The sequence below is a fragment of the Musa acuminata genome, chromosome BXJ2-4 (assembly GCF_036884655.1).
Source record: "Musa acuminata AAA Group cultivar baxijiao chromosome BXJ2-4, Cavendish_Baxijiao_AAA, whole genome shotgun sequence".
Taxonomy (NCBI): Eukaryota; Viridiplantae; Streptophyta; class Magnoliopsida; order Zingiberales; family Musaceae; genus Musa; species Musa acuminata.
Window position 1 is genome coordinate 7,653,649 of NC_088341.1, and position 16,612 is coordinate 7,670,260.

Here is a 16,612-nt window from a genome sequence, read left to right on the forward strand (position 1 = left end):
TAAAGCTGAACCCTTGGCCTCCATTACCGAGATGCAAATCCAAAGCTTCACATGGAAGAACATCATCATCGGTTCGGGATCCCAAGGGTTATCATCACCGACAATGGAGCTCAGTTCAACAATGCTAAGTTCAAGGCCTATTGCCAGTTATACGGGATCCAATTGAGGTTCAGCTCGGTCGCGCACCCCCAAACTAACGGCCAGCCCTTTCCTAACACTCAAGGCTCGACCGGTGAGGTAAAGACCAAGGAAGTTTGCTCCCGACCGACAGAAGGCAATCAACGATGAGGTCGATCGCCTTAAAGAGGCAGGATTCATTATCGAGGTAAAATACCCTCGGTGGCTGTCGAATGTAGTTCTCGTTAAGAAATCCAATGGAAGCTGGAGGATGTGTGTTGATTACACCAATCTTAACCGAGCATGCCTCAAAGACTACTATCCACTTCCTAGGATAGACCAACTAGTCGGCGCCACCGCGGGCCATGAACTCCTCACGTTCATAGACGCGTTCTTGGGCTACAACCAAATTCGGATGGCGACTCAGAATCAAGAGAGCATCGCCTTCATCATCAACAGAGAGGTGTATTGTTCGGCGTGACGGTCGATCCTCGAGGGGCGAGATGATACCTATGTGCAGTCGTTATCTTGGAACGCTCGAAACAGCGAAATAGTACCTTCACACGGTTGTCGTCTCGGGACATGTGAAATGGCGAGACTGTATCTCTGTGCAGTCGCCCGCACGGGACGACGATGTATGGGAGCGCACCTTTTGCTGACCTATCATTGGAACGGCGCGACATTGATTGTGACGTAGCCAGGGTCCAAATTTTATGAGGTAATCCATTTTCGGTGTAGTGAGACAAATACTTGTTTGACTGTCAGGTAGCTGCGTAAAGTGTGCCTTCTATGAGGTAATCCATTTTCGGTGTCCGAATTGATGCGGATACCTTTTGTTGCTAAGCAACTTAGGCATCTATTCTTAAGCTTCCTTTTATGACCTTAGGTACCGATTATGTCAAACGCATCTAATTAAGATAATGGCAATACTTAGCTGAAGTCTTTGCCTCGTCAGCCACCGGCAACACAGAGACCACAAAACAAATTCTACAAAAAGGAGAAGAGGAAAGAGAAGAAGAAGAATACTTGGCCTAGAATCGGTCGTGGGCTTCTTGGCGGGGAAGAGGGAAGCATCGATGCTTCTTCTTGGAAGACAAAATTGTCGTCTGCAGGGTGATGCAGCCAGTTTGGGGAGTTTAGTTTTAGGACGGAAGGGATTTGGGCTCAGTGGGATCAACGAGAATGCCAAAGCCTGTGGAGTTTTGGATGAGGTTTGGAGATTGAAGGAGGAGACGGCTCCGAGGGATGAGGACGATGACGCCATGGCGAGTGGAACGGAGGAGGTGGTGGCAGCTCGCGCTTTAGATCTGGAAGAAGGGCGTCAAAGTGGTGCAATTTTAGTACGGGTGACCATAGCCGACGAAGCCCCTGATCACGCACGTGGGAGTTGGTGATAAAAGCATGAGTTGACATGCATTTCTCCAAGTTTGAGGAGACTCCGTTTTTTTTTGTGGGGGGGGTGAAAGGTGTGGGTTGAATATATGGAAAAGAAGCAAGGAAAAAAATAATTAATATACATATAAAAAATAATAAGCTAATAAATGAGCTGCTCTTAAATTTTTGAAAGTTAGCTCAGGTAAACAATAATATATTTTTTAGTTTATTTTTATTTTACTTTTATACGTAAAGTAAAATTATAATATTTTTTATTATTCACATATAAAAATAAAATTTAAATTATTTACTTTTAAGGATCACATTATTTATTAAGAAATAAATAAATTAATAATTTAATTGTTTGACTAAAATTTTAAATTATCCAAAATATTTTAATATTTATTTTTAGGTTTTCCAACAAGATCCACAAACCATTGAATTGCTTGTCACATGGGGAGTCCACTACTCCTCAACCGACGGGTGCCGGATGTCATCAATCGCACGGCATCTTGACGTGGTCCTCACTCGTCAATCCTGTGGTTCGAAGTGGTGACGTGCTTGCATTCCTCAAGGTCTTCACCACGTCCAGCCACGACTGATGAGACGTCCCCGCTTCCCGTCTCGCCTCCGCCGCCCTCTGCTTCGTCGCCACCGTCCGTTCCCTCAGCTCCCGCCCCCCCTCCGACTCCATCAGCCACCTGATCCGGGCCTCAACCTCCTCCGCCGCCACCAGCTCCTTGGCGCAGCCCTCCATCGCCACCGCCACCCGCATCTGCTCCACCAGGAGCACCTTGTTCATCCCCTGCTCCGCGTACAGTGGCCACCCGATCATCGGCACCCCGGCCGTGATCGCCTCCAGCACCGAGTTCCACCCGCAGTGCGTTACGAACCCCCCCACCGCCTCGTGGTTGAGCACCTCCACCTGCGGCGCCCACGACTTCGCCAGGAACCCCCTCTGCTTTGTCCGCTCCAAGAAGCCTTCCGGAAACAGGGCCTCCAAGTCCAGCTCTGACTGCGGCCCCTGGCTCTCGCTCCGCGGAGCCCGCACCACCCAAAGGAACCGCTGTCCGCTCCTCTCCAGGCCAGCGGCGATCTCCTTGAGCTGCTCCGCGGAGAACATTCCCATGCTACCGAAGCATAGGAACACTACGCTCCCGCGCGGTTGCTCGTCCAACCACGCCACGCACTCGGCTTTTTCCACCTTATCTTCTCCGACGTCCCTGCTCCCGTCGGCGATCAACGGCCCGATACAAAAAACCGGCGACATCCTACGACCGGGAATGCAGGTCCCGTCCCGAAGGACCCGGACGGCCTCCGCCTCCAGGGACTCGAACGAATTGACCAGGATGCCGTCGGCGTTCGGCAGGCTCTCGAAGACACGTATCATCCTCTTGAAGTAGTCTTCATCGCGGTCGATCATTTCGCGGGGCATGTCGGAGGCGGGGACGGGGGGCAGCCCCGGGAAGTGGAGCGGTGAGTCGCCGAGGGCCTTTAAGTCGATGTCGGCGGTGGCGTAGAGGGTCGGAATATAGAGGAAGGCGGCGAGAACGGCGGCGCAGGAGGCGAAGAAGAAGTAGGAAGGGAGGCGGAGCTTGGCGGTGACGGCCAGGGCATCGGTGCAGAAGAAGTCGAGGACGACGACGCGGATGTCGGAGGTGCGGGAACGGGCCGCGAGGAAGTGCAGGAGCTGGGGGTTGTTGGGAAGGACGAGGTCCAAGAAGCGGGTAACGGGGGTGTCGGGGAGGGAGGCGGTCGGCGGGAGCTGGTGGAAGGAGATGGAGGGGTAGGCGGAGGAGACGCGGGCGACGAAGGGATCCACGGAGGGATGTTTTACGGGCGTGTGCATGAGGACGACAACGACGGAGAAGTCGTGGAGGACGAAGAGCTTGGCCAGCTCCACCATGGGCACCAAGTGGCCCATCGCCGGCACTGGGTACAAAACCACAGTTTCCTTCATCGCCTTTGCTCGCCGATATCTGAGCTTTTCTTGCCGCACCGCGGTATTTGTAACGCCGCTTCACATGCTCTGGTCAACGTAAGCAGTGACGTGGTCGTCGGAGTGCAACGAATGATTCAAGTGTGCGCCAACAACTTAGTTCTGGACAATTAAATGGATCTTCCAGAAACTTCCCCTGAATTATTTGATCGAAAGCTCATTAAAATCAATGGAATAATCATAAACTTAACTATATATATAGATGAAATATTTTGTATATATCCATTAATACATGATTAAGGCGACGTCTCACGTCGCTCTTTTTCTCAGGGAGCAATCTGTATGTATATATCGCAAAGAAGAATACAAAGAGTGGCAGTTTTGTACTGTAGAACTACGAATACCAGCTAATACCAATTTGTATTTTCTACTTTGGCAGTTTTGCACTTCGAATGTGAACTACTAATCTAGTCACATCTACTACTAATCTAGTCACATCTACTACAAGATACTTATCATATCAATATCATAAACATAGAAAACAATAATCATTTTCAAATGATATTTTCAGATAAAACCTTTAAATTCATCGTATCATAAAAGTATTAAATATCAATATCTCAAAAGTCATCAATCAAAACCCTAATTAGAATAGCTCAATTGACTTAAACCAAACTCAATTCGATTATGATCTAACGGAATCAATACCAAATCCTTATGGAACCAGTCTGGAATCACCCTAAACCGGTCTAATTTAGATTTGATTGATCTCAATTAGGTCAAATAGGTTTGAACCAATCAAGTTAGTTTGGAATCACCCTAAATCAGCTTTAACTGATCAAACCTGTTTGATTTCGTTAATTAATGAGCTCAAACCAATAGAGAAAGAGATTGGACTATGTCGTATAGTATTAACACAAACCGAACCAAACCACCTGAGTCTTGGGCGGGTCATATACATTGCATATACCTGTTCCAAATACTAGGTTGAGTTGAGGTACGACGGGCTATATAAAAGGAGAGATGATATGTCTAATATCAATCGCATCGCTGGGCAGTCTTAACTTAATGGACTAGGTTAAGCCTCACTTATAAGTTGGGCTGGGCCTTACCATTGAACTAAGCCATGCTTGGCTCACGAATTGATCATAGACACATGAGTTGGGGTCGTATCTAACCACCTAGACTGAGTTGTACCTAGCCACATAAGCTGGCCCATGCTTAGCCACATGGTTGAGTCGTACCTTACCATATGAGTTGGGTTATACATGGCCACATAGACTGGATTGTATCTAGCCACATGAGCTGGTCCATGCCTAACCACATAGTTGGGTCGTACCTTACCGCATGGGCTGGGTTATACATGACCATATATATTAGATCGTACCTAGCCACATGGGTTGGGTCATGCTTGACCACATGGGCTAGGTTATACTTAGTCACATAAGCTAGGTTGTACATGATCACATGGTCTGAGTCGATTCGATCTGATCGATCAACTTGACTCAAGTCAGACCCCAATTAGACTCCTCTCATCAAATTAGATTTTAATATTTAAAATTATTAAAGAATTATTCAAATACATTAATTAATCTTTAAATTTATGATCTAAAATTTAAAACTAATTACATTACAGAAATTCACACATAATTCTTGAAATATAGATATAACTAATTAAATAAATTATAACTATTATACTAAATAAGAATTTTAATAATTAAATCAATATTAAAATCCACTTAAGCTTAAAAGATCAATACAAATCAAATAATCAATCTAACATCACAAATCAATTATTATTATTTAAAAATCATAAAATTTTGAAATTAAAACATCATTATTCATTATAAAATTGTAACAATCTCAATGTCAAGATTTCAAAACACAAATCAAAACTAATTAAAAAGAAAGGATCCTACCTCTTTTCGATTATCCCTTCCTTGATATCATCTCCTTAGAAAGTTATCTCCTCAATCCTTCTATTGTTAGGCCTAGTAGAGAATGAGGGATGAACAGTCCCTTTATATAGGAGAAGATGAGATCTCCCTGAAAGGTAAGTAATAATTTAATTTTTATTTTTAATTTATTTTACATTTGCTTTCACACATAAAAAAGTAATATAATATTTATTTCTTATAGTTCACACACAAAAATGGAATGTAAACTATTTCCTTAACTATAATACACAAATATAGAAGTTAATAATAAAGTAATATATCATTTATAGTAATTAATTTATGTTAAGGAAAAAAAATATCTATAATTACATTTCTCCCCCACTTAATAGAAATTTGGCCCCCAAATTTGATTAAAAATAACATTAATCAATATAGTTAACTTTTGAAATACTAAGTTGGATAAAACTAAATTAGCTTGAAAAATATTTTAATTAAATGTACCACTCGAAAACTTTTTAGTCAAAAATATATATATTTTTAACATAAAATATATGACAGATTAATGAAACTTATTGAATAAATTTGGTTTTAGATTACCCAAATATATCAAATTCTATATCTAATAAATCAATAAAATTTTTAAGTTTTAAAAATTAATTAATTGTTGACATAAGATATAAGTTGAGGTACAACTCAACAAAAGCAATTGAAATGATGAAAGTTTATCCAACTATTCAACATATATTCTTTTATAATTTCGAATGATTTACATTTTATATGTGTCAAAGAAATAGCATTATATCTAATTCTCATTAGACTCATCACTTCATTAAACAAATAATATCTGATAATTTTATATTAAATCAAACTATATTTAAATTAATTACTCATACAATTAAGTTTAAATATCAATGCACAATCAAATATATTCTAACTTTAAAGTCATATATTTTATTAGTGCCAACAATAACTTCTACAAACCATCCTACATGTCAAATTTAATCTCAATTTTAAGAATAATATATGGTAACAAAATTTATAAAGGTAAATATTTTATATTTATATTTATAAAGTTTCTATAAAATTTTTACACTTAAAATTATCAAAACTTTTAAATTAAGAGAATAACTGAAACTTACTATAATCTTAATGAATAACTAAGTCATATATATCTCAAAAATAAAATATTCTATAATTAAATTAACATCCCTAATCTACTTTTCAAAAAGGGATAAGAGGATCATGGAAAAATCACATTCAAAATATAAAATCTTATGAGAGTTTATAAGATAAACTAATATGACACTTATTTTAATTTAGAGAAAAATTAAAATTTTGACTTCTATAATCCTATTTCAAGTTATTTAACGAAATTCAAGTAACATCTTTAATCAACTATTTTTATAAAAAAAATATATTTCACTAAAAATGGTCATAATATCTTAAATATATGTTGTATTTAATCTAATTTTCAAAATCTAAATCTCAAACACTAATTGGGTCATCTAATATTCTAGTCCTAGGATCCCATATTCCAACAGGTCCTCAAAATTATTGCTCTGATACCATTAAATTTGTCACATCCCGAATTTATAAAAAGAATAATAAATCAGTAATTTATTATCCATAATTTACATAATAAACTCCCTCCTTTTCTTTTCATTCGTCTTTGAATTCAAATTATTGTCTTTACAGTAGTAGATATTCTATTAGCTAGAAAAATGACATCTTCTTCACAGGGTCACAAGTCTCTTCCACCCAAGCTTCAGATCTATTACACAATAGTCGATTACTCTGAAAATAAATATAAAATAAAAACACATCAGTAACCACACATGCTGGTAGGAACCTCAGAAAAGTCATAAAAATAATCTTCAATATTCATGAAATATAAACAAATATCAATAATTCAATATGAAAATATATCTATTCATCATAAAACTTATGCATCAGAAAAATAATGATAATTTCTTGCATAATAAACAAAATCATGCATCAGCCACAAACAACACATACATAATAACAAAGGCGTACATCACCCAATGGTGCGCTCTCCCAACAGCGGATGGAGAGGCATATTCCACGGGATGGATTCCTTCCAACAGCGGATGAAGATAATCCATATCGCACTCCCAACACTGGATGGAGTGGTATCCCTCACCCGCCCAAGTGGGGACACGTTCCTCCCAACAGCGGATGGAGGAACCGTCTAACCATCACGTCTGATGGCCCGCTAATCCCCGAAGGGAATCGCCATACCTGCCCTCGGCAGGGATACATAAACATCCATGATCATTCATTTACACTCATTCAATCACTCATGCATACATCAAGAAATCAATATTATGAGAGACTATACTTGATATAAATCTACTAGACTATGTTCATTGGTGGCTCCGCACTATGATGGGCCCATAGCTCCTTTCACAGGTTGCACTCCCAATGTGAACTGCTAGTCTAGTCACATCTACTACATGATACTTATCATATCAATATCATAAACATAGAAAACCAATAATCATTTTCAAATGACATTTTCAGATAAAACTTTTAAATTCATCATATCATAAAAGCATTAAATATCAATATCTCAATAGTCCTCAATCAAAACCCTAATTGGAATAGCTCAATTGACTTAAACCAAATTCAATTCGATTATGATCTAACGGAATCAATACTAAATCCTTATGGAACCAGTCTGGAATCACCCTAAACCGATCTAATTTAGATTTGATTGATCTCGATTAGGTCAAATAGGTTTGAACCAATCAAGTTAGTTTGGAATCACCCTAAATCAGCTTTAACTGATCAAACATGTTTGATTTCGTTAATTAATGAGCTCAAACCAATAAAGAAGGAGATTGGACTATGTCGTATAGTACCAACCCAAACCGAACCAACCCTGATGAGTCTTGAGAGGGTCATATACATTGCATATACCTGTTCCAAATACTAGGTTGAGTTGAGGTACGACGGGCTATATAAAAGGAGCGATGATATGTCTAATATCAATCGCGTCGCTGGGCATGCTTAACTTCATGGACTAGACTAAGCCTCACTTATAAGTTGGGCTGGGCCTTACCATTGAACTAAGCCATGCTTGGCTCACGAATTTATCATAGACACATGAGTTGGGGTCGTATCTAACCACCTAGACTGAGTTGTACCTAGCCACATAAGCTGGCCCATGCTTAGCCACATGGTTGAGTCGTACCTTACCATATGAGTTGGGTTATACATGGCCACATAGACTGGATTGTATCTAGCCACATGAGCTGGTCCATGTCTAACCACATGGTTGGGTCGTACCTTACCGCATGGGCTGGGTCATACATGGCCATATGGATTAGATCATACCTAGCCACATGGGTTGGGTCATGCTTGACCACATGGGCTAGGTTGTACTTAGTCACATAAGCTAGGTTGTACATAATCACATGGTCTGAGTCGATTCGATCTGATCGATCCACTTGACTCAAGTCAAACCCCAATTAGACTCCTCTCATCAAATTAGATTTTAATATTTAAAATTATTAAAGAATTATTCAAATACATTAATTAAATCTTTAAATTTATGATCTAAAATTTAAAACTAATTACATTACATAAATTCACACATAATTCTTGAAATATAGATATAACTAATTAAATAAATTAGAACTATTATACTAAATAAGAATTTTAATAATTAAATCAATATTAAAATCCACTTAAGCTTAAAAGATCAATACAAATCAAATAATCAGTCTAACATCACAAATCAATTATTATTATTCAAAAATCATGAAATTTCGAAATTAAAACATCATTATTCATTATAAAATTGTAACAATCTCAATGTCAAGATTTCAAAACACAAATCAAAACTAATTAAAAAGAAAGGATCCTACCTCTTTTTGATTATCCCTTCCTTGATATCATCTCCCTAGAAAGTTATCTCCTCAATCCTTCTATTGTTAGGCCTAGTAGAGAATGAGGGATGAATAGTCCCTTTATATAAGAGAAGATGAGATCTCCCCGAAAGGTAAGTAATAATTTAATTTTTATTTTTAATTTATTTTACATTTGCTTTCACACACAAAAAAGTAATATAATATTTATTTCTTATAGTTCACACACAAAAATGGAATATAAGGATGGCTTCTCCTCCTTCTTTGCATTCGTCTTCCACCTCTAGTAATGTTGGAGAGAAGACGTTGCTGGCGAGCCCCCACTCATCGTCCGACGAGAAGGCTGCTCGAGCCCTCGAGTCATTAATGTGGCCGCATGATCTCGACTCCACCATGAGCGAGTCGTCGCTCGGCTACCTCCGGGGTCGCTATGGTATCCCGGAGGAATTTTCGCTCATTGCCCCTTAGCCGGGGCAATGAGCGTACGACCCTATCCCAAGGGGTTTTGCCCTAACCTTAGATGCCTTTGAGGCTGGGTTGCGTCTCCCTCTTCACCCAGTCATAAGTTCTTGTGTCTTGTGGTGGCGCATTTCTCCCTCTCAGATGGTGCCGAACTCCTAGCGCTACCTGGTGGCATTCTTAGGGGAATATCATTACACCAATGTCACCCCGAGCCGGTCCCTTTTCCTTTTCTGCTTCCGTCTATCAAAGGGGTCGGAGGGTTACTATCTATCCGCCCAACCAGGCTTCCAGGTTAGCGAGGCTCCTTCTAGCAACAAAGGGTGGAAGGAGCGTTTCTTCTACGTATGCCATCCGGAGGGCTGGAGCTTCGGGCTCCGGTGGGCGACGCGTGCGATCGACAATACCGCCCCGACCCTAAACGACGAGGAGCGCAAGGCCCTTCAAAGACTTAAGGAGATTCTTCCGGCCTCCCGAGTCATCCGGAAGATGACCGAGGAATGGCTGGTCGAGGCAGGTCTGAGCCCGATGCCTCGAGGTATGCCTTTAGCGGATAGTGGTAGGGTTTTCTGTTCTCGACATTCTAACCGATGTCGACGTCTACATGCAGAGATAGTGAACCTCATTGCTGTGTGCGGGGGGTGCTCTTCGTCGACCCCGTTGCTGCGTCATCAGGCCGACCCGGGTATCGATACAAAAGAGGTGCCGTTGGAGCTTGAAGTTGGCCGTCCTCGGAAAAAGGCCAAGACCGTCATCTCGAAGAAACCAAATCCATCGGCAACTCGGCCAAGGGAGGTCGTTTTTGAACCGGGCACACGCGACCGGCGACGGGGCCTTGGTCGGGGGGAGGCCGGGCCAAGTAACGCGGGGGCAAGGAAGGCGCCCCGAGAGCCTTCCATCCGCGATTTGTGTCGCCTCCCAGTGGGGGTGCAGAACGAGCCTTACCAGGCTCGTGTGATGGGCGATCTTTCAGAGGGCCGACCCTCCGATCCGTTGGAGGCCCGGTGGGCGGGACTGACCCGCGGGACCCGGGTATGGGCTGACGGGGAGGCTGCGGCCGTGTTTGTCCGAGGCGGGCTTCACCCCGACATGGCTCAGGAGCTATACACCATGCCCTCGGATGTACTGCTTGGTAAATCTGACAAGTCGTTGCTGTGGGTAAGTGTCTCACCCTCGGACCCCCACTTATACCCGGGCGGAATTTGTCCTGACATTTTTTTTTTTTTTGCAGGGCCAACATTATACTATGGCATTGGCAGACTGCGTGCGTGATGCAGGTCGGGCCCTCGGCATTCTGTGCGATCGCAATGCTGAGCTGCGCAGGGAGATCAAGGAGGTCCGCGCTGGAGCGGCTCCGTAAGCGATCGCAGCGGCTAAGCAGCGCTCCTCGGAGCTAGAAGCGGAGGTGACGCGCCTTAAGTCTGAGGCGACGACGGCTGATCAACGTATCTCGGCGCTAGAGGCGGAGGTCCTACGCCTCGAGTCTGAGGCGAAGGTGGCCGAAGAGCAACACGAAGGGCTCCAGGGGGTCCTAAGGGTGACTCGGACCGAGGCACGTCTAGCCCGGAACGAGGCGGTCACCCTTACAAAGAAACTGGAGGGGGCCCTAGCCGAGGCGAAGGCGGCTTCTGAGGCCTTGGCCGTCGAACGAGATCTGCGGCCAGAGAAGGACAAGAAGCTAATCGAGGACTACAAATAGTCCTCGGGCTTCCAGCTCAGGCTGGTCCGATCGGGGCAGGTAACCTACGAATACAGGTACCGGATTGCCCTGGGCCGATTCAGGACGCGCCACCCCGGACTGGAGGTCGAAGAGAATCCCTTCGCCTCACTCCCCGAGGACCGAGACATAGACATGCCGGACGAGGTCCCATTCGACGATAGCGTTGGGGGCTCCGATGGCTAGGGTAGATACTTGTAATAGAAAGTTTTGGTCGGTCCAGTGTAGGTCTGGTCTTATAACCTGACTTCAATTTAAATAGAAAGTTTTGTTCAGACTTTTACTTCGCGTTTGACTATACAAAAAACTTCTTAAGATTTTGCACGTTCCACATCCTTGGCAAAGGGTGACCTTCCATGGTTGCAAGCCGATACGTGTCGAGCCGGATGACGTCAATAACCCGATAAGGTCCTTCCCAGTTAGAGGCAAATTTGCCGTGCATTCGGGTCGGGTCACTGACTTCGGTCCCGCGTAGGACCAGGTCGCCCAATTTAATCGGTCGAGGGTTTACCTTACGGTTATAGATTCTCGCGACAGCCCTCTTATAAGAGATGTCTTTCATGTGCGCGTCAGCGCGTCGCTCTTCGATCAGGTCGAGGCCGGCTCGTAGTCCTTGGGTTGATGTCTCTTCGTCGTATTTCTCCGTCCGAGGGGTAGGGAAAACCACTTTGGGGGGCAGGACGACCTCGGTCCCATATAAGAGGCTGTAGGGGATTCTCCAGTTACGGTTTTTGGGGTGGTCCGCAGGGACCATAGGATACTGGGGAGCTCTTCCACCCAAGTCGATCGGGCCGCAGTCACTCTCTACCTGAGTCCGTCCAAAATAGATCGGTTGGTCACCTCGGCCAACCCGTTCGTCTGGGGGTGGGCCACCGGACTGAATCTCAGCTGAATCACATAGTTCACGCAGAACTCTCGAAACCTTGTGCTGGCGAACTTGGATTCATTGTCCGTGACGATGGTTCTGGGCAAGCCGAACTGAGTCACGATGTTTCTCCAGACAAACTTCTCCACTTGTCGTTCTGCGATCGTTGCTAGCGGCTTGGCCTCGAGCCATCTGGTGAAGTAGTCTACTCCCACGACAATATATTTTCGTTGCCCCGAGGCCGGATGGAAAGGGCCGAGGAGGTCCAGTCCCCATTGCGCGAATGGCCATGCGTAGTGAATGGGGGCGAGCGGGACTGCAGGTTGCCGGGGCGTCTGCGGGTGCCTCTAGCACGGGCCGCACCTCTGTACGTAAGATTTTACGTCTCGGACCATGGTGGGCCAATAGTACCCTTGGCGGAGGATTTTGTAGGCTAAGGTCCGGCCAACGATATGCTCTCCGCAAATCCCTTCATGAACCTCGGCCAGGACCATCTGAGCCTCTTCAGGTCCAAGGCACCGGAGTAGTGGGTGCGAGAAGGACCGCTTGTAGAGTCGTTCGTTCACCTCGGAGTGCCATGCCTGCGTTCGGCGGATGCGTCGAGCCGAAGCCTCGTCGGCGGAAAGGATCTCGTCGCGTTTGAAGCGCAGCATCTCCTGCACCCATGTGGTACGAGCATCGGCTGTAGACACAGCCGAGACCGAGATGGCGCGAGAGGGGAGCCTTTCGATCTCGGGGTGGGCTCTGGATTCCGACTTTGAGGCTAACCTAGCCAGCTCGTCGGCTCGCTCGTTCTGACACCTTGGCACCCTGGATACCGTAAAGTGAGAGAAATTGAAGGCTAGGCTTTTTACCTCCGCTAGGTACTTTGCCATGGTTGGTTCCCTGGCCGCGTATCCGCCGCTGAGTTGCTCAGCTAACAACTGCGAGTTGGTGAGGACGTGGATGGCATCCACCTGCATCTCACGGGACAGTCTGAGCCCTATTAGGAGTGCCTCGTATTCGGCTTCGTTATTGGTTGCATGGAACCCGAAGCGGAGGGAGCGCTCGAACGAACGCCCGTCGGGGGCCGAGAGCACTAGTCCCGCGCCGGCCCCACTCGAGGTGGACGAGCCATCCACATGCAGGATCCACGCTTCCCCGGGTTGGCCGGGAACCTGGTCTTCAGTCTGGACGAGTTCCGAGATGAAGTCGGCCACCGACTGTGCTTTGATGGCCGTCCTTAGTGCGTAATGTATGTCGAACTCTCTAAGCTCTACCGACCACTTGAGGAGCCGACCTGCAACGTCGAATTTAGATAAAACCTATCTGAGTGGTTGGTAGGTGATTACCTCGACCGGGTGGGCTTGGAAGTAGGGACGCAGTTTCTGGGCCGCAAGTACGAGCGCCAAAGCAAGCTTCTCAATTGGTGGATATCGCTCCTCGGGCCCATTCAGGACATGGCTGATGTAGTAGACTGGTAATTGTTCACCGGAGGTTTTCTTTGATCAGGACGGTGCTGACCGCGTGCCGGGAGGCAGCCAAGTAGAAGCTGAGTTTTTCCCCCAAAGAGACTGAGGCAAGGCGGGGGAGGTTGGCCAAGTGTTGTTTGACTTGTCCGAAAGCTTCCTCACACTGCGCCGTCCATTGGAAGTCCTTCGGATTCTTTAGCGCCCGGAAGAAGGGGAGGCAGCGATCGCCCGATCGGGATAGAAACCGAGACAAGGCAGCAAGCCTTCCGTTCAGTCGCTCTAGGTCCTTGATTGTCCGAGGGGCTTGCATATCGATAATCGCTTAGACCTTTTCTGGATTGACGTCGATTCCTCTTTCGTGTACGATAAACCCGAGGAACTTTCCCGAGTTGACACCGAAAACACACTTCGCCGGGTTGAGTCGCAGACCATAACTTCGTAGTGTGACAAATGTTTCGGTCAAGTCGGTCAGGTGGTCTGCCGCCGCATGGCTTTTCACGATCATGTCATCAACGTAGACCTCGACGTTCCACCCTATCTGTTGGGCAAACATCTTGTTTACAGCTCTCTGATAGGTTGCGCCCGCGTTCTTTAACCCGAACGACATTACTTTGTAGAAATATACTCCTAGATCAGTGAGGAAAGCCATGTGTTCCTGGTCCTAGGGCGCCATTCGGATCTGGTTATAGCTGGAGAAGGCATCCATGAACGAAAGGCGGGCATGCCCGACAGTTGCGTCGACCAGCTGGTCGATCCTCGGGAGTGAATAGCAATCCTTTGGGCATGCACGATTGAGACTGGTGTAGTCAACACACATCCTCCAGCTCCCATTATGTTTCTTCACCAGAACTACATTAGACAGCTATCGTGGGTACTTGACTTCCTCTATGAAGCCAACTGCCAAGAGTCGCTCCACCTCTTCGTGGACGGCCTGTTGTCTGTCTGGGGCCTGGCGTTGTGGTTTCTGCTTCACCGGCCGAGCATCGGGTGATATGTTGAGGTGATGTTGGGCGATCTTTGGATCAACACCCGTCATATCAGATGGCGACCAAGCGAAGACGTCGGCGTTCTCTTGTAGGAAGCCGACGAGCTGTTCCCGCTCCTGCTCGGGTAGTTCCGACCCGACCTTGATCGTCCGGTCCGGGTGATCCTTCATCAACGGCATATCACAGGTGGGGGCCGTCGGCTCAGGATGCGGGTTCGGCTGCTTCTTTTCCCTTGGATCCTCCAGGGGTCGGTCGGTCTTCGCCCTTTTGCGTAGTGAAACTACCGTCAGGTAGCACTGTCTGGACTCCTGAGGGCTCCCCCAAACCTCCCCAGTTCCCGCGTGGGTTGGGAACTTCACCGTCTGGTGGTAGGTGGAGACTACGACCCTGATTTTGTTGAGGGTGGGGTGACCGAGGATGGCATTGTATGCTGTAGGGAGATCCACTACTAGGAAGGTGAACATCACCGTCTTTGTTCTGGGCGATGCTCCTAGAGTTAGGGGCAAAGTGATGGTTCCCAACGGTGAGATCGAGTCGCCAGTGAACCCAGTGAGCGCCAAGCAGATAGGTTCCAAGGCCTCTTTGGCTAGCCCCAGTTTCTGGAAAGCATCAAGATATAGCACGTCAGCCGAGCTTCCCATGTCGATCATGATTCTCCTCACCTGGGCGTTGGCGATTCGAGTCATTATCACGAGCGCGTCATCGTGCTCCGGTCGCTCAGCGCCCTCGGGGGGGAACGCAACCTGAGGGTCGGGGCCGCGTCGGGGAGCGTCGTCCCTAGCTGAGCGAGCATATGCCTTCCTTCCGGACATGCTGATCCCACCGGACGTTGGGCCGCCCATGATGACATCGATGTGGCACTCAACGGGACCCTCCGTATGGGGTGATGATTCCCTACTCTGTTGGACGTACCGACTGAGGTGTCCTCTGCGGACGAGCTCCTCAATCTGCCGCTTCAGCTCACGGCATTCTTCAGTATCGTGTCCGCTTTGCCGATGGAAGCGACAATACTTGGACAGGTCAGCTAATTCCCGCGGGCTCTTCATCGGGACGGGGGCCTTGAGCAGCCATTTTTCCCTTATTTAGAGAAATATCTCCGTTCGAGACGCACCCAATGAGGGTACGGGAGACCTTAGCGCGGGAGGGTCAGGTCGGTCTAGCCTGCGCCTTAGCATGGGAGGCTGTTGTCCCCGAGTCGGCTCCGGCCTTCCCCTCTTGTGCTCTTCCCGCTTCCCGGCCATCCAGGTCTCGGCCGCGACGAACTGGTTCGCGCGTTGGAGCATCTCGGGCACCATGGTGGGGGGTCGCTCCATGAGGGACCATAAGAACCTGGAAGGACGCAAGCCTATCATAAACGCCTGCATCAATAGAGAAGGGTGAGCGTCCGGCAGTCCCCGGATCTGCGCTGCAAAACGATTTACAAAATGGGAGAGGGGCTCGTCCTCCCTCTGGTTGAGTCCGAGGAGAAGCGCCACGGAAGGCTTCAGTCGTGCATAGGCCACGAAGTGGAGCTCGAAGTCCTTGACGAGTTGGTCGAAGGAAGCAATCGCTCCGATTTTCAAGCCGCTGTACCACGCGCAAGTCGAGCCTCTCAGAGTGGTGGGAAACGCTCTGCACATCAGAGCGTCAAAGGTCCCGTATAACGCCATCTGGGCATGAAAAGTGGCTACATGGTCCGCTGGGTTAGTGGAACCGTTGTAAGCATCCAGGGAGGGGAGTCGGAAGTTCTGGGGGATTGTATGGTCCTGTATCTCAGGCGTAAACGAGGATCCCTAGTGTGTGTCCTCCCCAAACTCTCCCCTTGACCTGCGGACCTCCTTGTACACATCGTTGAGTCGCTGATTGACGAAGCGTAACTGGGCTCGCAGGGAATCCATAGAATCCGAAGATAATGCCTCGGGTTCCGGGTGGCCTCT

At 46.7% G+C, this 16,612-nt stretch overlaps 2 protein-coding genes across 2 annotated transcripts; both read right to left on the reverse strand.

Moving 5' to 3' along the window:
• Nucleotides 1-1,865: 1,865 nt before the first annotated feature.
• Nucleotides 1,866-3,521, reverse strand: LOC135609803 (UDP-glycosyltransferase 88A1-like). Its single transcript, XM_065103470.1, has one exon. The coding sequence runs from the start codon at nucleotides 3,449-3,451 to the stop codon at nucleotides 1,988-1,990; it is 1,464 nt and encodes a 487-aa protein (XP_064959542.1). The 5' UTR covers nucleotides 3,452-3,521; the 3' UTR covers nucleotides 1,866-1,987.
• An 8,677-nt stretch (nucleotides 3,522-12,198) lies between these two features.
• Nucleotides 12,199-14,359, reverse strand: LOC135611400 (uncharacterized). The gene is made up of 3 exons (XM_065107147.1): nucleotides 14,140-14,359; nucleotides 12,652-13,538; nucleotides 12,199-12,606 (listed from the first exon to the last, which is right to left on the reverse strand). Exons 1-3 carry the CDS (start codon nucleotides 14,357-14,359, stop codon nucleotides 12,199-12,201), a joined length of 1,515 nt encoding a protein of 504 aa, XP_064963219.1.
• Between the last annotated feature and the right edge of the window lie 2,253 nt (nucleotides 14,360-16,612).